Raw genomic sequence first — 23647 nt, 5'->3', positions numbered from 1 at the left:
AATATCCCTTCAGGATCACATCCTCGTTCAATCAGATCAAAGCCCAATCTCTGTAATATGCAACCTCTTTATTCACAGTTAACAAAGATAACATCTGTAAACTCTGGTCTTTTTTTTTGGGATTGATTAAAATGCCTCCATCTACTCTCATTTATAAGGCCATCCTGTTGTACAAAAATGAAACAAATATAAACTTAATTCTAAATTGAAACAAAAAACCTACCTTTTAAAAATTAAAATGATAAATTAATCAAAATTCAAGACCCAATTTTTATTTATTTTTTCAAGAAAAATTAACTCTGTTTGGATTAATTTTGTTTTCACACATGCATTAAAAATATTCATAAATTATCTGCTTACTATTTAGTGCCTTTTGAATAAAACCCACTACAAATAAGATCCAAATAAGAAAACCTCCAAAATGTAAAAATCATATTCCTTTACTTTTCTATGTATTGTACTTTCTTGCACGTTTATTTCTTAACCTCATTAACTTAAAATAAACACATAACTTACATACTAAATGTTATGGTAATTAGTGGCGTAATTGATGTCCCATTGGAAATTGATTTTTTTTAACAATTACTGATTGAACAAAGAGAGACCTCTAAATATATTTTTAAAATAAAAAATGAGAACACTGACTGGTTAGTTAGAGTATGATAATTATTTTTTCAACAAGAAAAGGCAAAACAACGGTGAATGATTATACCTTTATTTTGGGTATAATTGTTCACCATGACCACTATACATAAATAAAGCCTGTTTTCAACAGAAAATGGAAAATGGATAGCAGTTGATTTAATTGGTAAAACTTGTGGGTCAGTGGCAGTACGAAATCAAATAACGTTTCATGAACGGTGTTGGGTGTTGTGAAACTTGTTCTGACATTGTTTAACTAATTAGGAAATTAATATTTTTATATTTATTAATATAACTATGATGTGTGTAAACAATGCTGTGCTGACGTGAATCTAGTCTGTTTATTATAAACTAAAAAATCTATCATCATTATTATTATTACTACTAAATAAACAAATTTGCTTTGTTTACTTACAGTTAATTAAGACAGATAATATAAACTGGACTTGAGTTGAGATTTGTTGAAATATTAAAAAAATAAATACTGACTAACTCAAAGATAAAAATTGTATTTATTAGATGATTAAAAAGAATTCTTCTGACTCACCAAAATAATTTCTTCCTTGTGTCATTGATCACTTTACATACAGAGTACTAATAATGAGTTTACCATTTAAATAGTGTTTCATAATCATGGGTAATTGAAACTCTTGAATAAATTACTGCTGACTGTTAAACAAAGTTTTTTACTGTATGGTGTTAACTGTCAAATTCACCGATTTCTGCTATTGTACAATAAATTATTACGATTATATTTTAGATGGTAATGTTTTACCTTAATATTTGTGTAGAGGTAGCTTTTATTCGATTATGCCCTCTTATAGAAGTTGTAAAAGTAGTTTAACCAGTTCAATAGTATCTCACAATCAGTATACCAGTATATACTTAATTTATTCATTAATAAATTTTAATTTTTATATGTACACTTGTAATCTATGGTCTGGCAGATTATTATTTCGGTTTTTAAAGTAACCTATTCAAATTAACTTAAGAGTTCACTCTATGTTCAATTTTTTTTTTTCACGTGAAAGTTAAGGATAACATGTAGATCTTAAAAACTTACAGCAAGAAGATTATTAGCCATTCGACATAGTTTTTGTACTGCTACTAAAATATGGGTTGGTTTTTAATACTTATTTCAAATATAATTAACTTATTTTTTAATGTGTAGAGATTAGTGACCGTTAATCGATAGTTATTCAGATATCGTGAGATGCGGTCGGGAGTGATGTAGGTTTCAGAAAAACATTTTCTTTATCGTGCCAACGTTTCGATCTTTTATTGAGATCATCTTCAGGGCTCAAAGTGTTTGTCTTCTGTGTAAGTGTGCCATCCTTGTGTGTCGTGTTGAGAGTGACACAGAAGACAAACTCTCTCAACACGACACACAAGGATGGCACACTTACACAGAAGACAAACACTTTGAGCCCTGAAGATGATCTCAATAAAAGATCGAAACGTTGGCACGATAAAGAAAATGTTTTTCTGAAACCTACATCACTCCCGACCGCATCTCACGATATCTGAATAACTTATTTTTTAATGGAAATAGATAATTATAAGAAATCATCTGATTTTGTTTTGTAATAATTTTTTTTTTTTTCAATTGTTTCAAAAATTTACTAATTTAATACCTTTATTATCCACATTTGACCGACGGCCCGAGGACCGTTGTCACATGGCTTACTTTTGCTTTATTTAATTTAATTAAATGAAACATTAACACAAAATTGATTAAATAAAATGATTATATATATATCTGTAAGGAACATGAATCAGTATTGATCAAATGAATAATAGAACTTTTTTATTGAGGTATGGTTATTAATTTACATTTTCGTTATTACTAAAAAAAAGTTATCATATAGCAATTTTATGTTGTCTCTTCAAAGGATGACCTTTTTTAAAACAAAATAAATAAAAAATTGTTACTAAAAAAATATCTAGTTTCAAAAAATAATTAAAATTATTACTCATAAAATCAATATTTTATATTAAAATTAAGTGATATAAACCATCGATCTAAAATAATTTCAATATTCATTTAATCAATTTTGTTTGTGATTAACCCATCATAAAAATAACAAATACAAAAACTGCTGTTTTTGGCTATAATTAAAAATAATTCATTAATTTATAGTCTATAAAATTAATAATCTTAAATTAATAACAAATTAAGTTTTGATTATGAAACTGAAACAATTAATGTACAATTTTATTATACAGAAAGATTGGACAAAAATTGGTTTAAGTCCAAAATTACAAGATCTACATTTTATCAAATTGATTTTTTCCTTTTAAATTCTTGATTCGAAATGGACAATGTGACATCAACCAATTTTTCAAATACAAGAACAATCTCATAAATAATATATTGAATATTATATATTACAATTTTATTATATAACGGAACGGAAAAAAAAGGAAATTGTGAACGTTTTGTTATATGTGCACAATTGTTAGGAAATTGTCTCTTTCAAAAATGTGAACATTGAGATTGAAAAAGGGAGGATTATATTAATTCTGGCCTATTGTTTATCATTTATTAATCAAAAAGACACTATACCAAAAGGAGACACCATTGCTTTATCATATACTGGTAAAGGAGAGCTTGAAAACAACAAATTAACAATTTTTAGCCCTTGCTTTGCAATTCACTATTATGCAAAAACATTTTTACGAAGCAGTCAAACGCCACAAAGCTAATAATAAATAATTAGGTGTTACATACTTACTTCATATCTAATACAAGGCTGAAATCAATCCTACACATTAATATTCAAAAGAACAATGAAGAATTAGCTTTGACTGCAAAATCCTTTCATACACTAATTCTAAATATAAATTGTGAAATAAAAGAAATGCAAAGCAAGACAAAATCTTAGAAAACAAAAATGTAAATGTTACAACTGACAGTTTATAATTCTTATTTGAGTCGTGAATAAGCTCCAAAATTTGTGAAAATGTTAAAAGATGATGGCATCGATGGAAGGGCCATAATTAATTTTTAAACTGATTTTTTAATGAAATAATGTATAGGTATGATGAGAAAAGTTGGCTTGTTAAATGCGGGGGTGAAGATGAAAAAGTATTTAAAACAAAGTTGATTTACATTGACAATATATTCAATAATTACGGCGAAAATGCATGGAAAATGGAAACGACAATTTTATTAAGTGAACCGTTCACACATTTTTACTGTTGTTTTCCCTTTGTTTTGATGGATTTAATCAGACACAAATAAATGACATTTGTGCATTGTATGATAAATGACTACATCAATCAAAAGTCCAATGCCTAAGAAATGTGACAAGTGTATTTATTATTTATTTCTTTATTGGAAAGTTTTAAATTGTTTTATCCATTAATCTGAAGTAATTATTAAAAAAGAGATATTTACATTTGTTGAATACTGTTATATGAAGTAAAATTTATGTAATAATGTAAAAATGGTTTTGTTGAGTTTGTTATTCTCCAACCTGAAGAGGGGAGCCAGATGCCCTGAAATGCAATGGCATCAATAAACAATCGGTTGAAGAAGTTCACTAGTTATTTATCCGAATCTATCATTGAAGAAAAGACAGTCAACCAAAAAAGGAAGAGGAGTAGTAATGTAAAAATGATTTATCTGCACTAACCTTTTTATCTTTAAATTTAATCTGTACGTAATGGAGCATTAATGCCGTTTTATTTTTTTAAGTCATAACATTGCAAAAATGACTTACCTGCATTAACAGTCACCCTTGTCTCATCTTTAAATATTATCTGTAATCTAATGGAGTACTAACATCATATTTATTTTAATGACACTCAAAATTCTTTAGATGACGCATCATTACTACCTCGCTCAAACAGTAAAAAAAGTGTTCTGATTCATAATGGCTAAAGTAAAATTTTGATAAATAAAACTGAAATACAAAGACAAACAAAAATCTCAGGTACGAAGAACAGTTAAAATCAATAACTGACGTAAAAGCGAGTATAAAATGCAAATGTGAAAGATGATTCCAGTTTTTCTTAACATACTTTGTTAAATTTTTTAAAACAAGAGCATTTCAACTAAAAGGGTTTCCTCAGGATGCCGGTGTTCTTTTTTTTGGGGGGGGGGAGCCTGTTTGCAAGTATGGGAACTTTACCATACAGTGCTGAGTCCCTTAATCATTCCAGTCACCGACGCCCCTCAAGTTAACTTTATATAGTAAAATAAATTTTTATGTATTTCTATATTATAAGGGACAAAACTAATGAACAACTTTATTATATATCATTTATGAATCATTTAACAAAACTAGACCTTTTTTGTTAATTAGAATCATCGTTCATACATAGTTGGATTGCCTAAAGTTAAAATATTATTGGTGAAATCTCAAGTTTTCTTGATAATCAAAACTTACAAGCATTTTCAATGAAGTTTTCAAAGAATGGGAATCCAATTTTTATATATCAGTTGAAATTTCTCAATGGCATTTAAAAATAAAAATTAATATAATTAAATTTTCTACATAGTCTGTTTATAGTTCATATAATCCAATAAAAAAATTAAGTGCATGTTATTACTATTATGCAGAAGCTAATTTAAACTATATATAATTTTAAAAAAACCAACAAATTATTTTCTGTTTCAATGAGGAAGAGAATCTACTAAGTATCATAGAATCTATTTGTGTTAGAATCATAGGATCTATGACCCTTATTGGATACTCTTCCTCATCATCTATGTACCGTGGGTCAATCTTTTTCTTCAAAATTGTATTGTAAATTGCCTTTAGTGTAATAAAGTAATGTATTTTATCACAAAAAAGTAGTTAAAATATTTTCATATAAAATTGAGAATCAACTGATAGATAAAGGAGTATTTTTATCACAATAAATGAACTCATTTAAAACTCTTGTTAGTCTTATATGCAATATAAAAATAGAAAATATTGCAATTGTCTTCATTGATGTTTGTTTATTTTGTACGACTTGAAATTTCCACCTTGCCATTAAAATAAACAAAAAGGGATTTTAAAAATTGAGTATCGATGCCTAAATTTAAACTGGGTCCGAGCAACCGTCGCAATTTAATGCCAACTGACATAATGAAGCAGTTGACAAAGCAATGATGTAGCATTGGTATAGAGTGCAGAGTCAATTTAATTTCCACTAATTACCACAATTTAGGTCTTAATTTTCTATTGGGGAGAAACTTGAGGCAGCACGAGATTGTACTGCTGTGAAGTGGGGTGATACAAAATATATGTTTTGGAGGAAATATGGGTGGGGAAAGCATGAATTGCCAAACAAAACAAATTTAAGTAAAACAAAACTGTCTGCTTTTGGGAAAACTCACTTGAGAGCTGAAAGTATCTGAGTGCACCACCGTTTCCACGCCTGAAGAGGAAGCTTTTTCACATTCCGTTTTGTTCTTTTCAGAAACTGTTTCAGTGATCCGGAAGACATATACTCAGTTATGAAGATCACCTAAAATAAAAATTGATTCTTTAAAATTTAAAATTTTATCGAATTTTAAAATGCAAGTATTAAAGTAAATTTTATAATTTACCCTAGGTTTTTCATTATGTGTGTCTGTCCAGTATTTGTGGAATTTGACTATGTTAGGATGCTCCAGTTGAGTGAGATTCTCAAACACTTGCTGGATCTTTTCTTCTTGCGACTTGAAGTTTTTCCTTTCTGAAAACTGTACTTCGTTCCACACCACCTGAATAAAACGAATACTTATTAAGAAAAAATCTCAATATCATGATGCGTTTTGGCTACCCGTGAAACATTAAAAATATCACGAATCTGCATTCAGTAATTAAATCGAATTGTCGGTCATGGAATTGGGGAAATTAGATAATGAATGCGAGTATTTATGAAAACTTGTGAAATGAGAAAAAAATACTGCTGTGAATGTACTCTGTTTTGATAAGTTATCTAAATCGAGGGTGTTAAAAATAGCAGTATCCCCTGTACTCAAAAGTTCCGTTGTGACAGTACACCAACATAAAATACACATAAACAACTAAGACGAGATTTTACAAGGCGACGTTACTCCTTTCTCAAACACCTTTCACAATTTTATTTAAATACTTGGTTTTTAACACCCTTAAATTAGATTTTATAAATGTATATAATTAGTACTTTCCTGTTTTTATTAATCATAACTATTTTATGTGATTATTTTAATAGATAGATTGAAATTTTTTTTTCTTATCCACCTGACTAAATAACGAACGCTCAGACAAGTACCCAGGAATTGTAAAATATAATGTCTATTAATGAACAGTTAATAATTTTTGAGAAAGTTAGATCGTGCGACATTAATTAACGCATTTTCAACCACAATTTGTTTAAATTTGTTGAGGGCAGAGATAAATACGAACGCCGGCGCCCAAGTCTTATGTAATAGTCTCGCCGAATTAACGGAGAATATGGAAATTAATACTTTCAAACAGAATTAATTAGTTGGTTTTAACGGCGTTCTAATGAATCTAAAGTAGACTCAATATTTAACGATCGGGCTCATCGTGGTGAAGACAAACTTCTTCAGCGTTTTAAGCATTTTAAGTCCACTGGTAGTAAAAATTCCGACTATGAACGAACACGAGAACAGGCCAACAGGCTAAATTCGAGGTTCAACCTTTTTTTCTTGTCCAGACATATATTCTGGCATTGACCGATTAATTGGAGGTTTTATCTTGGAGGATCACGCCGTTGACTCTTTTTTTACGTTATGAAGTCAAAAGATAAGATGTCAGGCAGATTAGACGAATGTGCTTTGTTGTGACTAGGAGCAAGTGCTAGGCACGTTCCTAAGTTCGGTTTTCAAGGAAGCATACTTCTACATGACGTCAGTTATACAGTCCAGAAAAAGCACGTTATTTTAACTGGCAACGGGTCTGACAAACGTCTCGTTGTTTGTACAGCTGGCGTTAAGTTGTTTTCCGTGTATCAAAAATCCGGCTCCTCGGCTTTTTTGACGTTGCAACCGGCCTCCACGGTCAAATGTGGATTGCAGATAGCTTTCATATCAAGATCCTGGCTTTGCACACTTTCTATAAATAACGTGAACGGAATAACTATTTACAACTTGAGCTCCAACTACGAAACAGAAAGGAGTATTGATCCGACTCACTTTGCCAGCAACGTGCAGAACCTTGCAAATACGTTTTTTCATTCAACAACTTTATTGATCAACTGCGTATCTTTTACAAAAACCAATAATGATGACAACAGGTACAAATACTCTCAAGGAACGTCAAAATTACATCTTTGATTGTTTCACTCTAAGCAACCAACCACACATCCCAAATTTTCTGATCAACGATGATTTTTGACAAGGCAATTCCCCATGAAAAAAACCGACACCCAAACATTGTCTTAAAACTGCACATAAGGTTTTTAGTTGAGATAAAAAAGTCAATGGCACGAGCGGGATTCGAACCCACGATCTTCGGCTTGATACGCCGCTGCTCTACCACTTGAGCTATCGTGACCTGGATCCACTCGGACACTAACTTCCCACCTTTTGAATTTTCCCTCCTTTTTGCCATTTTTTAATATTGTAATATATTAATTGGTCAAGCGGACCACGAAATTAGTGAATTTACTGCACATTAGTTTTCACATCATGCTTCAAGGGCGATTCATATATACCAACGCACAGAATGTCCAGCACTTATCAACTAAGGAAAAAAATGTTACATACACAGTCGATTCTGATAAGTCGAAGAGGACCACAAAACTAATTCGAATTATCAAGACGAAAGAAAATTAAATCATTAAGAGTTGATATGCATTTTTACAAGTTATTATTTTAATTGTACCTAAATAAAACATCGTAAAACTAATGAAAAAGAGGTACTAAACCAACTGTAACATTGAACATTGTTATGCATTATAAAAAAAAAAGATCGTGATGAGGTTTTAATTTTAAAGTGGCCTTGACATTTGTCTAAATGATTTTCCTATGTGATCAGTGCTGAGAAAACAGACAAAACACTGACCGCACAAGAGAAAATTCGAAACTTTAGGCTCTACGGAAGCAAACAATACGTGGAAATTTAGAGGAATATTACAAAGAAAAAGTTAGAATTATAAAGAGGGTAAGTGGCTCCATTCGATTTATAGAATGCTCTTTCTCCCCCTGTTAACAAGAGTCGACTGCATCATCTATTCATCAGTAGTCACTTCTACAAGAATTGAGCGGAACGTGTACGTTATTGTCGTAAAGAATATTTGAACTGTGCTGGAGCATGTCTGTAGCATTGTCAAGCTTAGTATGAATTATTTTGTCTGAGCTGGTGCGTGACTACGGTGTCAGAGACTATTTTGAAATATTAAAAAAAATCTGTCTTCATAATCTACTAACGCTTTGTAGAGCATGTAGAATTTTCCTTTATTTTAAAATCGTCGGAAACACAGCTAATCTTCTTCCCTTTTTTTTGCTCTACTTCCACACGATTCAATTTCTTTCCTTCTTCTTTTTCAAGTAAAATTGCTACCACATATAATTCTTCAACCGAAAAGTTTTAAAATATGCTTAAGTATGAACAAAGTATAGCCTAGTTTGCATTCAACTCTTGTTTGTCTGTTGGCGTCTGTAGTGAGTTGTGGTGTCTGCGCAATGTCTGCCACGTTACGTGCAGGACACGCTACTTGTTGGTATATATGAATCGAACTTAATGCAGTGGACTCTCGTTATCCGCGGTGGCTACCCTAGTTGAGATTCGACTACAAGGAGGATGAAGAAGAGGAAAAAATAGAAGAAAGGAATGGACAATAGGCAAAGACAAAGATTTGGAGAAATCTTTCGATTAGCTCAGAAGTTGAAAGAAAAAAATCCTAGACCATGATCAAATAGTTGAACGAAGCATTAACGTAATACGACTGCCAACTCAAGCAATGGTCCCCCCCTTCTTGTTCTTCTGCGTGGAATAAACTTTATGTACGCTACATTGTATTTTTCTCATCGAAAAAATCCTGAATATGTTGATGGGTGATGCTTGGTATGCGGGTGAGGGTCTACTGTACTTGTTCATGATCATTGATGATATGAGCAATGACGCTTTTATTTTGAGAATATGAAAATTTTTTTGATGTGTACAAAATTGTGAGAACGTACCTCGAAACCCTCCTCGGTGTCCATTGCGAGATAGGCGCTGTCGATACCGGGGACATCTCGCTGCTCGACCTAAAACAAAATAGATTTTTCACTCATTAGCTTAATTGACACAAACAATTACACAAATATAAAATTATACAAAAAACAAAAACTAACTGCGAAGAGAAATCAACAGTAATGATTTAACGAATGAAGAACAAGGAGTATTGATTTTTGTTTGTTGATTAATTTAAAATCCTTTTAAAAGCAGACATGGTTTTAAAGCAATGCTTGATTTAATCAGTGCTCGGTTTGTGTTTTTGAATGAGAAATGTGGTGGGGTTTCCGGTCAGGGATATAAGCAAGGCACTAACCTGCTTATATTTGTGTATATATCTCTTATCTCACTAAGGATGAGAGGATCAAATTGAAAACGGTCATCTCAAGAGTGAAAATGAACCATTAGACATGCTTTACAGAAAATTAACGTCTTTGGGTAATTTGTTAATATGAGAAAAAAATTGTTGACAAAAATTCAAACAAAAGCATATTAAGTTTATACAAAAGTAGTACTTGCCAATAAAAGTCGAGGTATAAATTTCTATTTAAGCTTTTAATATTGAGAGATATTAATTGGAAAAACTTCACAGATGGTGTTTAACTTAAGCCAAGCGCAGTGAAGTTATTTCTGGATTATTATGGAAGTACTTGGAAGTGATATAGAACATCTGTTTCAAAATATAGCTTATAATTTTATCAAGAATTCAAGGTTTAATTAAAAGGTATCAAGCTTTTAGTAGATTTTCCTTTGGAAAATGGAATTTTTTCCAATCCACTTTGCCGAGACCAGGTAGGTAGGTGGATAATCCAACTCCGTGCAATAAACTCGGGTCGTGTTCGTGCAATTTTTCAATTCCCAAGGGTAATAAATTGTTTACACGGAATTATTTCGTTGGTTTTTTCTCTTTCTTATCAAGCTTTTCTTCTGTTCTATATATTTTTGTTTGTCATAAACGTTCATAGCTATTGATTTTTTTTTGCACGGGCAAATCGTTTCATTTATAAATCGAAAATAGAGAGCGTAAGTACGAAATCCTATAAAAGAGAGACGAAATAAGAACCAGTAAAACGCGTCTGCAAGGTCGTCGTCCAGAAATCCATCCTCAGGGATGTATTTTTAGAAGAGAAACGAAGGTAAAGGGGCCTGTGTAGTAATACGAGTTCGTCGGACCAGTTCTTCCAATTTCGAACATATGAGAGCCTATATCAGGATTCGGAATTAACGATACAGCTCTGACCCGATCCTTATTCGTCAAATGCCAAAATTTATGCCAATTAGCGTTACCGGATTATTACGGAAAAAGTTATAAATAAATGTAAATTTGATTATTCAAATCACAACCATTAAGACAGTCACATGCTTTAGCATAGGTCAAAACTCTTTTATTCACAAATTTGACTATATGGCTATAATAGTTGTCTTCCATCCTGTTTCTGTTACAGAAGACACAGAACTGCAGAAAGTTTAAACTGAGGGCTTAACGCAAAAAACGATGACCTCAGATCTGGCTAGTCAATACTATAAGATTCGTGAGATTTCTTTTTCGTTGATAAAATTTGACTATATGGCGATAATGTTGGACGCATTTCTAGGAGCTATGTCTTCCATCCTGTTTCTGTTACAGTAGACACAGAACTGCAGAAAGTTTAAACTCTTAGAAACGTTGACCTCAGATCTGACTAGTCAATATTATAAGATTCGTGACATTTCTTTCCAGCTAGGATAGGTAGACCGAAATGATCGAAAACAACCAAATTGCAAACTACTTTTTTCAATTTTTTTTGTTGTCATGGAGTCTCGGATAACTATGAGGCTGTCCTCATCCCTTTAATTCCATGACTCTTTTCACCTTTCTTCAAATGTTTTCGCAATATAATTTTAAGTATTAATCGTTAATGTGATCTAATTGAGATTGAGGCATCAAAACTTCAAGGTCTTCAATCCGAAGAATTCCTTTTCTCGTAATCTGTTTAGGTGGTATTTTTCTAATCTACAAATCTAATCTTAGGTTGAATCAATAATTATAGCGTGTATTTTCAACGAGGTGAACATAAAATTTAAGGTGATCTCTAAATTTATTACAAAACCTACTGTGCTGATTAGATTATTACTATTCTTTTGGAAAAAACCCTGAACAAAATTTTGGCCTTTAAACCCAGGCCTGGTTGGAAGAAAAAACTACATTTAATCGTTATAATGTTAATAGTTTTTCCTGAATCACAGACAAAAATCTATAAGTAATTAAAAGCATTAAAATTGCAGCAAAAAAAGGTTTAAATTATCAAATTGGTATTTTAAATAGAACAAAGAAACATGATTCATTCTATGATAGCATGGTTTGTAAAATTGGGCTCTTTATTATCAAAGAAGCAGATTATAAAGAAAACAATGCATTTCGCCTGAAACTTCAGCGTGAAATTATTATTAAGTCTTTATAAATTATTTACATATACAACGTAAACAAAGATAACTGAAGAGAGTATTTTTGGCTTTATAAAATCCTCAAAAAGAGGTCCTTTTTCAAACAAATTAAAGTATACAACTATACCTAGGAACAGAAGATAAATAAAGAAAGGGGAAGATATATAAATTAAATATTTTTTTTCTATTTCTATGTTTTATGGGTTGAAATGTTTGCCAGATTAAAAACCGACAATTGGCCATGTAATGTTAAAAATTATGTAACTTAACAACAAATAACTAGTATCCAGCCTTAAATACGTAAGCTTTAAATCAATATTTCTGTAATGAAAAATGAATGATACATGCAGAATTTACATTGAAGTTTTCATTATATTAATAACTCTAGAAAATAATATCTAAATACTCTAGAGAATAATAATGATATTAATGAATAAGTTAAATTTTATATTTTGTCTATATTTGCAAGAGAGTAAATTGTCCGTCCACTAGTCAAATAGACAAGCTTGAAAGTGGTGTGTGCAACTAATTTTCGACGATTTAGTGAATATCACCATTCATTTTTATATCGGGCCTTACCAGGAAGAAGTAGTGCTTTGCGGTTTCCTGCTCTATTGTTTATATTTTAAAGAACGATTCGGTTTCAGCAAAAAGTTTCGAAAGATCAGAAAATCAGTTGTTTGCATCTTGGGAGATGAAATAACATCACCGATTTTTGCTAATACAATTGTAATTGACGTCTCATAGATTTTCATACATGTAAAATACAGAGAGTTAGTTTGTCAAAGAAAAATGCGGCGAGATTAAACACAAAAAAAAAAAATTCCATCCAGTTTATAACTGTAAAAGTGTGATTCTTATTATCTTGAAAGTAAAAATAGACATTTTCAATTAGTCTGAGTTGGCTTCCAGAACTTTTGTAAAGTTTTCAGTTAGGTCTAAGTTTCTATAATTAATTTCCGCCCAAACACCTTTCCAATTTTTGTTCTTAAACAAGAATGAAACTGTTGACGGATAGAAGATTGATTCGCGAGAGAATATTTAAAAGAGGTGAAAAATATTCCATTTATTCAAATCTGTTGCAGCATTAATTGAAATTAATTTCTAAGCAAATTAAATGAAGAACTTCATTATTTTCAACGTGTTGCATCGGTGGAGCTTTACGCTTAAATTTATAAAAAACAGTTGGATCCTAAGGTTGATCGGCCTGATACCGGTTTTTTTTTGGCACAATCCAATTGAGATTTCCAAAATTTCCACTTTTGGACCAAATAGGTGTTATCGATTTAAAGAATGAAGCCAATGCACTAGTATTGATCATAACATGCTGCCCTAACCTACCCCTACAGGCTGTAAGGTCGATATGGGCCGGCACGCCCCTTCGGTGCGCAGATCTAGCTTCTTCTTTCCTTCGTACACCGGTCATTCGTATTTTTACACCATAATGGGCAACATTGATTGACCAAAAGGGTAGGTCAATGATTGACATCAGGGACGCATTGCAAGTTCGAATTGGCCCATGTTTGACAAACAGGAAAAAGTTTGTGAAAACCAACTATACAAAATTGTACGCAACAGTTACCAAATATTTGTCTTCAATTGTTGTTTAAGGGTTGAAAGAACAACAATTTGTCTTTAGTAATGTCTTTCATAGAGACAATCTGCCAGCATGTAAAGACAAAGGATGTCATTGAACATAGCAGGTAGCGAGAAAAGACGGACCCATAGATGAATCTCGATTCACACCATTATTCCAGTGCATAGAACATCACGTCAAAGTTGTGAAACCCATCTTAATAATAGAATCGCTGACATAAAGACGAAAACTGAAGTTTTTGTGTTTTCGATGGCCTGTTTTACGATTATCTCATAATCATAGCTTGCATCAAATTTGAATTCCGTAATTTATGATAATGTAATGAACGGTAATTTTGAGCGAAAGGCGAACGTTGTACGGACCGTTTCCGAGGTAATGACGTCCGCTTATTTTCTGCGACTTACCTTCAGGGTCATATTTAATAATCGGGAAGAGGAACATACACCCGTGTCTATATTTAAAACAGTCGAAAAGTCGCAGAACAAACGCTAAAAATGGCATTTTAACCTAGTGAACAGATTGTTGTCTATCTATCCTGGCGTATTTCCACTTATTGTGATAAATTTATCACCTGAAATCTCACTTTAAGCAGTCACGTTGCTCAAAAACACAATAAACGAAACGTAACTTTAAAGGACTTTTCTATTCAGCCTGAACTATAACCAGTTCTACTCACACGCACTATGAAATTGTGTTTTTTTTATAAATTGTAAAAATTTTCGTGGAACAGGGTTTTGGTTATAATATTTATGTTCACTAATTTCGTGGCCTGCTTGACCAATTAATATATTACAATTAATTAAGGTTTTTAGTTGAGATAAAAAATGCCATTGAAAAATGGCAAAAAGGAGGGAAAATTCCAAAGGTGCGGTTGAGATGGGAAGTTAATGTCCGAGTGGATCACAATAGCTCAAGTGGTAGAGCAGCGGCGTATCTAGCCGAAGATCGGGGGTTCGAATCCCGCTCGTGCCTTTGACTTTTTTATCTCAACTAAAAACCTTAATTAATTGTAATAATATTTATGGTTCATGATTTTGCCAGGAGGCGAAAGGCAAAAAGGGGAGTCAAACAGAAAATACGAGATCCTCCCCCAATTATGCTGTTAGGAACAACAAAAAGACGAATTAAAAACTTAAATTTATTGATATAATAAATCAAAGTTCAATTAGAATAATAGGACCTACTTATTTTATTTAATGGCTTTTTTTTCAATATACCTCACTAGATTGGCCCGTATATGTCGAGAGCAATTATTTTCTTGGCTATCACACGGACGATTTATCGTGTTTAAACAGTGGCCCTTTTGACCAAAGAGCGACTTAACTACTATCTGTCTAATTAATAGGTGTACACGTTTCAGTTTCTTTTTCTATGTCCTGCTGGAGTATGCTGGATCTGCAAGTGGTCGGATCGAACAAGTAATTAAAATGATCGGCCTCATAAACGGGAAATTTTGATCGAATATGGTCACCTATCGATAAGTCGAAAGATTAGTTTATTATTAATTATTCGGAATTTGTATTTTGTTTTACACAGAAACATGTTAAAGAAATCTGACAGTTTAAATTGTGCGTCTCTATTCTATAAATTTATAAGAGGGTTCCCAACTAAACTGAAATCACGCGGACTTAGCACAGAAGATGGTGGGACGTTCGGTTTCTACACCAAATTATTAAAATTTAACCTAAATTATCATTAATGTAAAATAAACTTTTTATTTATTACGCTTTGGCTGGGCTGTGTGATAATATTTCACTACATGTGAATTTATTTGCATGAATGCGAAGAAATTGACATTTTTAGGAGAAAACCAACGTAACATAACCAACCATCCCTAAATAGAAATCACACAGATTCTCCACAGAAGATGGTAGGCGTTTCGGTTTCTATACCAAATTATTTAAATTTAACCTAAATCATCATTAATATGAAATAAACTTCTTGCTTATTACGCCTTCAATGGGCTATGTGATAATATTTCTGAACATGTGAATTTATTTGGGATGCGAAGAAATTGACATTTTTGGGAGGTCGAGGAATCGACAAGACGTGGGAAAATGTTGGATATTGCTTTGATCTTCCCCCTCTAACTTATTCGTGCTTAAACTAGGCTTATTCCTCGAGAGATACATCTGACCAATTTTGGCAACGCTGTAGCACCCCTGTCAAGACGTAGGGGGTACCTACCGTCGTTAGGGCGTGGATTCGGGCACCTGCGGCACCCCCCCCCCCGGAACCGGGTAGACTTTTCTTTCAAACCACGTACCCGAAGGGACGGAACTTTCCGCCGCGGCCAGCAGCTGATTCCTATCGACCGGGACGACGGCCCCTGCTTGAAATAGTCACCAGGAGCTGCGCTGTTTTCAGACGGAATCAATATACTTATGTATTACGGATACAAAACTTTAATTTCCTGCCTATTTTCCATTTATTTAAATGCACACACCCGACAAGGCGAGGATGGACTTTTCAAACATAATTTACCCGTCTAAGCGTGGCTGATTATTTTTATCGGCGTTAATTTCATTTTGATTATACTATTTTGACCGTACATGTGAGTAATCGTGTGTAACTTTGTTTATCACTAAAGCTCTAATGGTTACATTTAAATTTCTGGCTGTAATCGTGCTTTCTACTTTTTTTGTCAATTAGCACGCAATGAATCAAAAAATCGTTTGCTTTCAACGGAAAATACAAATACTTGCGTAAATCTGAAGTTGATTAGCTCATTAATTTTTAGAGTTCTGATACAATTTGGCTTTTAATGAATTCATCGATGGTTCACACGTGCACTGCATGTCTCCATTGATCGCACTGTGTCAATAACGCAAGTAAGCAAATTTCGGTTCATTTTTATGAAGGAATATTAATAATTTCTGAATTATTCAGTATAAATGTAGGCACATAGATCTAACTTGTGGGATTTTTATATTATCAACCCTGCCTTTTTGTATGAGACAAGAGGTGGATTTTCAAGTCAGGGGTATAAGTAGGGCTAGCTCATCAAAAGAGATGGCGAAAAGCCGAAACGCGTCTGACAACAGCGAGCTGGACGAAAATGATCGGAAACGACCAAACAACATATAAATTGATAAATACATCAAATATCGGTTACACATCTCAGACCAGAACATTAACAAATATTTTTCATCTTTGAAAGTGCCATTACAATAAATAAAATTTAAAAAAACCTTGTCAACATTATTTCTGATTGGGGAAGACAGATTCTCATCTTTGAATTTTTTGACCTGTAAATAAATAATAAAATAGTAAAATTGAAAGGAACGGCGCAAGTATATCGACGCGTAGACAGACCGGGAGGGCAGAAGGCGTGATCTTGCAATCTGTTCTGGCTCGATATTCGTGCAGAATGCATTTGGAAAATGCATAGTTGGTCGGAAAGCGACTGGGAAGGATGCCCCCATTCCTCCGTAGACGGTGAAACGGGTGGGATAAACGAGACTCAACCCCAAACACAGACAGACAGATAGTACGAGAGTGGGAAACGTGCTCAGAGTCACGTAATCTTTCTGGTCAATAAATTCGAGAAAGGGCCCCCCCCTTAAAAATGGTTCATCAATGCTCTTACATCTGCTCTAGGTGTCCTAGAAGAAAATAAAGACAGCTTTTATCGTGCAAAACATCTCCAACGTGATTAAAATTTGTTTTGGATAAAAATCTACCATACATAATTTTCAAGTTTCATCTTTAAACAAAACATTTATTAGCTATTTTTAGGAGATTTAAATTATTTTTTTAAAGAAACGCTGAAAAATGACACGTCACATGAGAAATATCCAGGGCCAAATTTAATATTTATGAAAATCAGACACGACCCCCGGTTCGAAAGGAACATCCCCGGACCCGGGAGCACCTTGACCTTACTTCCAAGCTATAACCAGAATCATGCAAATTATGGAAGGTCGAGTGGCTGGCTCGTGGTTGGCGTGTTCGATACACGTCGCCCTAATTGGGCCATTAAATGAGCGCACGAAATCCAAAATCGGCGCCATCCCGACGAAAGACCCTTTGCGTATTATTTATACACACAATGAACAAGACTATAATTCTTTCTCTTTGTGATTCATCGACCTTTTCATTGTGCGCGCGCGCGTGGATCTAATACGTTAAACGAATGCAAGAACAAGACATCTTGATGACCGATTCGTGCAAACTGTGCTAAACGAGTTAAAAGTCGGAATTTTGCAAACTCTCCTAACCCTTTGATTTACTTACCAGTGTAAGTTACTAATGTTGGAAATTGTTCGCCAAGGAATCAGAAAGGAATGACCAAAAAGGTGGTGAAACCAGGAATGCCTTTTTACTTATCTTTATGATTCGACTCACAAAACATCCGAAAATGAATAACCTTTCGTAAATCACACGAAAAAGGTCGTACTCGTATATTTCTACTATCTTAATAGTACAACAACACATTTAACATCACAACAACACATTTAACACGACGGAACGATTGCGTAAATACCCTAAATGACTTTTACGACTTGTGAACGTTAAAGACATCGGTCAAATCATTTTATACGTATCCACTGGTAAATTTTGTAATAAAATGCCTAACTGAGACTGAAATGAAATGGAAAAAAAGTGGTAAAACTGATGTAACAAAATATTTACAGTCGGATATCTTTTTACACGATGTAATACATGTTGATACTATTACAGGTTACATTTTTGTAGTTTAGTACAACGTAGTAGTAGTTTAATAGTATCTTTATTAGGTTTAGAACAATTTCCGATAATCAATCAACTTTATTGTAGTAAACATATAGGTTTTGCATACATCAATTCATTTTACATTATGTCATAACATGTGACATTATTCTCAATTAATTTTTATCATTGGATATTTCAAGTACGTACATTTCGATGTAACGTTATATTTCACGAGACTACATTGTATTTACATCTAAATACAAAAAAAACAAAAAAAAAACAAAAAAAAACAGCTAAGCTGTAAGACGAATTTTGGATTAGCCATTTTAAACTTTTACGGTCAAGTTTATTAATATGTTTTGGAATTTTATTAAAATATTTTTGCCTGTAGCTCGTAGGTAATGTCACAATGTCAAAATTCTCGTAGATAGCCTGTTTGAAATTTTATGTTCTAGTGGGAGGTTGAACTATCTTATCCACATTTCTTGTTTGATAATCATGTTGTTGCATAACCAAGGTGTAATCGTTTAACATATTGCAAACTGACATAAACATATAAACAAATTATTGTCATAACGTTATTAGCTATTTATTCAGATATCGTGAGATGGCGGTCGGGTGTGATGTAGGTTTCAGAAAAACATTTTCTTTATCGTGCCAACGTTTCGATCTTTTATTGAGATCATCTTCAGGGCTCAATAAAAGATCGAAACGTTGGCACGATAAAGAAAACGTTTTTCTGAAACCTACATCACACCCGACCGCATCTCACGATATCTGAATAACTATTGATTAACGGTCACTAATCTCTACACACGTTATTAGCTATAAAAAGTTGCCCAACGCATAACATTACGCGAATGAATGGTTTATGCATATATTAGTATGTCTTTGGTGGATAAATATATTGAATAAAGATATTCAAATCAGCGTGTAAAGGGGTCAAGTACCTTAACAAAACAAAGTTGGTTGTACTTTAACTTCAATCCTTGACGGACATTTTGGTTTAAAATAATAAAAACCCGATTGCTGGAATTAAAATAAATAATTATTCAAAAGTGTAGGTATGGAGTTGGGAGTAATGGTCAGATATCCTCCCATCACGATTTGCCAGTATTTGTTTGCAATGTATATTATATACATTTTTCAATAGAACACAACGAAAATTATTATTAATTTATTTATTAACGAATTAAGTATTGATAAATAATAATTAATCATTAAATTCATTAGATTTCGTGTCCAATTGACCGAATAACACCTTTCAGTTAATTAAACTTTATGTAAGATATTGGTTGGGATAAAAAAGTCAGTGAAAAATGGCAAACAGGAGAGAAAATTCAAAAGGTTGGGTTGAGATGGGAAGTTAGTGTCCGAGAGGATCGAAGTCACTACAGCTCAAGTGGTTGAGCAGCGGCGTATTTAGCCGAAGATCGTGGATTCGAATCCCGCTCGTGACACTGACTTTTTTATCTCAACCAATACCTTAAATTAACTGAAAGATTAATCATTAAATTGTCTTCGGTGAGTGTCTCACCCAGACATGTTACTTAGTGTTTTGGTTTATTATTTGTTTGTTTACTTTTTTGAACGGAGCGTAATTAAAAACAACAACACAATGTACAGCAAAATCTGGGGGAAACTCAATCACAAGCCTTCAAGGGGTAACAAAATTTGACCTACATGTGATATACAGCAGGACCGGACAGCCATATGTAAGATATAATAAAAAAAATAGGAATTTATCAGTTTTTGAAAAATATTATTCCCTAAACTATCATTATAAACACAATGTCAAAATTCAACAAGCTCAAATCATAATCAAGCAATGACCAAATACCCGAACTTTCATTAAATTTAGTTTGCGGTCCCAAAGATAAAGATAAAGAAAGGAGGCCAAATTTTCCATTAGATAAGGTTGCGGTGAACGGTTGTGACCCCATTAAATCGAAAAACTGATTAATTTAAGCTGGCATTTCAAATTGGACTAAACAAAATATTTAAAAAATGCGTAAAAAGCGAAACAGAAACGGAGACGAATTTAGCCCAAAAACTAAAGACGTAATAAAATTAAGTTGGACTATTTTCCATTTAATTTGGAAAAATTAAAGACATTTACTAAATACAATGAAAACACTGTATATATCACAACAAATAGAATAGTTGATGGAAAAACTGTTGTTTGCTGACAAAAACGATTTCGGTTTGTAACAAAAACAGCAAATATATTCTCTCTACATTTCTATTTTTCGGCCATTTCGAGAGAAAAGTGATACTAAGTGAATTAACACTGATTTTAGATGGAAAAAGTCACAGGAACCGTCGATTAATACAAAACTGATAATTTAATTTGAAAACAGCCTTGAAATTATTTAGATTTAAATAGAAATGTGATATAAGGTCAAAAGGTCGTTCGGTTCAGCTTCCCACTGACGGTTTAGTATGGATTTTGTTACAAAAACGATGGTCCGTACTTCATTCTGTAACGAATGAAACCGTTAACCTTTTGTAATAAAATGTTGTACCAAAATTATTAAATTAAAACAAAAAATAAGCTGAGCTAGCCCGTCAGTTATGAAATAATAAAAAAGTTACGTTTAATTTGTCACAATTTGAAATATATGTGAATGAGCACAGGCAGTTTGTACCCACTTCGTTTATGTATATCTAAGGCTTTCTTACTTGTAAAAGAAAATAGGAATGATTAGGATAAATCTTGTAACGATAATTTTTAAGGATGTTTCAGAAAAAAAGTGAATTCTGCACGCAATTGAACTCTGAACATAAGTATTTTGGCGATCGAATTTATCTTGTGTCAAAAACAATTACAATTGATATCTGATTATACCTTTGTACGACTGACTATCTTGACAGTTTAATATAATAGAAAGAATTATTATTTTTGGAGTACGTAATTCCTGTATTTCCCCTGCTTCCGTCGGGGTATTTTGGGGTCGATGACTACAACGAGATAGTCGGATATAAACGCGGATAACTTCGGATTCATTTGATAAACCCACCAGAAAAGTTTCGTCACCGGGCGAAAATAAAACTCATCCTGGATCCGACGTATGGAGTAGTAATCAAGCTAAACCAATACCACTCCAGCCCCCTTACACAATTTCCCCCCTTATCTCTCCTGTCAACAATTATAAGATGTTTTATAAGACAATAAGATCAAGATACACCTCAGCTATAAAATCTTCCTCATTTTATTATCTATAACGTAATTAAATGGAAGGACGAAGAAACCCACGCTTTTAAGGGAACAAAAATTAATTAGCTATCATGTGCCGTAGTAACTAAAGCTAAAACTAAATAGACGCTAAGGTCTACTCTACAAATTTATGGGACGACAATCCAACCTATTGACGAAAAACTTAGTCTACAAAACCTATTTGGACTGATGGAATAGAACTGTGGGGAACAGGTAAAAATTCCAATATTTAATGTCTACGATCCTTTCACTCTAAAGCATCAAAGATCAGTGCACCCTGTTATGTCTAAAATGCTACCTCTACAACGACCTTAAAATTCTATTTATCCAAAAAATTATCGATTTATCATCATTAGTTGTAAATAATAAAGTATTAAGGTTTTTTATTAGGTTGGAGGTTGATCAAGAATGATAAAAATCCTTTCCTCAACTGCGATTAAAGGGGATCTATTGTGGAACCCATACAAATTATAACCATACCTTCGAAAAAGCTCTTTTTCCTATAAGACCAAGCTCTTTTCTTGGTGCCACTTCGCACACCTATTTTGGTATGATTCACAAAGGATATATATACCGACTGGTTCCTCCTGACAGAGTATGCATGGCACATCTTCTTTAGAGAGGGTAGTTAAGAGGTAGGCAGTGGCGCGCGCGCGCGAGAGAGAGAGAGAGAGAGAGAGAGAGAGTTTTTTGCTTTTTGAGAGGTTTATAAATCCGCTGGCAGTCGTATAAAAGTCTGTTAGAAATTGCAGATTGCAATAAAACATTTTTAAAACAGTTCTAAAAAGTGTTTTCGCATTTCTTCTAAGCACTTTTGTAAATCGTTTCAACGTGTAGGACCGGGGTTTCTTGTTTGATAAGGCGTTTCAAAACGCATTAAGCTCATCCGAGGCTTATAACACGTTGTTTTTATCTAGATAGAATCTCAGATTCAAAATCCATTACTGGCATCGCTGTGCCAAAATGTAAAAGATTTGCACACCTTTATGTATGCACGATTTACGGAACAAAGGTCATTTACTGAACAAAACAGGAACAATGAAACGAAGGACGCAGAATAAAACACCATGAATTGCGACATACAAGCACGATTACAACCATGTTAACAGATTAAACAGATTGACTATGTGAAGAGTTACAGCAATGACAAATCCTTAAATTTAACAATTTTATCTGGGAAAAAATTAAATATCTAAGTAGCCAATGTTGAATCTAATATTACCAAATTGCGAAACGGATTGCCTAAACTAAAATTTATTTTTAAATGTATTGGATTTTAGTTTGAAGTAATGATTTTTTGAAAAGGAAAACCGACAGATAGAAAAAATTTTACACGGGCCAATCGATGCCTGAAAACTGGCATAATACAAGAAAGTGAAATTCGCAAATACGAATGTAGCTCTAATTTCAGAAATACTCGCTTATGTATATCAGATTATTATATCACTGGTAGTTTACTCTCGGTTGGTATATTCCAAAGGGCACGATTTTTTCTCTCTCTTAAATATGGAAATGAATTGTCGTATGACATTAGAAAATCTTGCTCAAAATTTTTTTTTCGTTGTTTCCTGTACAAACATTTTTTACATTTAACAATTTGTGGGTAGCGATTCTGAAAGAAACCTGTCAGATCGCGGAGATGGGGAAGAGGGGCCATTGCTGGAATTCTCAGGGTTTAGGATTGTTGGTTGAGGTTTAGGGTTGTGTTAAATCACGAGGGTCTATTTGAGCGGTGTGGAGGATTGTTATAATTAGAAGTTGAAGAGAGTGCTTGAGCTAGTGGATTGGCTTGGGAGGAAAGCTTAGAGTGAAAGTTGTGGAATCGTGTTTGGATCAGGTCCATCAGGAATGGGATATCTATGCCTTTGTGGATGATTTGGTTAAAGAATAGAAGAGAGCGTTGATGCGACGGAGGACTTTGATTGAAAGGATTGGATTCTTTGGATG

At 33.1% G+C, this 23647-nt stretch overlaps 1 protein-coding gene across 2 annotated transcripts in view; it reads right to left on the bottom strand.

The window, feature by feature from the left end:
* The window catches only part of LOC106663628 (nuclear receptor-binding protein homolog), a 57257-nt gene that overhangs the window by 5473 nt on the left and 28137 nt on the right, over positions 1-23647 (bottom strand). For both annotated transcript variants that reach the window (XM_014388597.2, XM_014388598.2), the window contains exons 2-4: positions 9752-9820; positions 6188-6343; positions 5975-6105 (exon numbers count right to left, since the gene is read on the bottom strand). In XM_014388597.2, coding sequence (XP_014244083.1) covers positions 5975-6105; positions 6188-6343; positions 9752-9820 — 356 coding nt within the window. The remainder of the gene's footprint in view (positions 1-5974; positions 6106-6187; positions 6344-9751; positions 9821-23647) is intronic.

The sequence above is a fragment of the Cimex lectularius genome, unplaced genomic scaffold, assembly GCF_000648675.2.
Source record: "Cimex lectularius strain Harlan isolate CLEC.00 unplaced genomic scaffold, Clec_2.1 scaffold204, whole genome shotgun sequence".
Taxonomy (NCBI): Eukaryota; Metazoa; Arthropoda; class Insecta; order Hemiptera; family Cimicidae; genus Cimex; species Cimex lectularius.
This window is presented reverse-complemented; position numbering and strand designations above follow the sequence as displayed.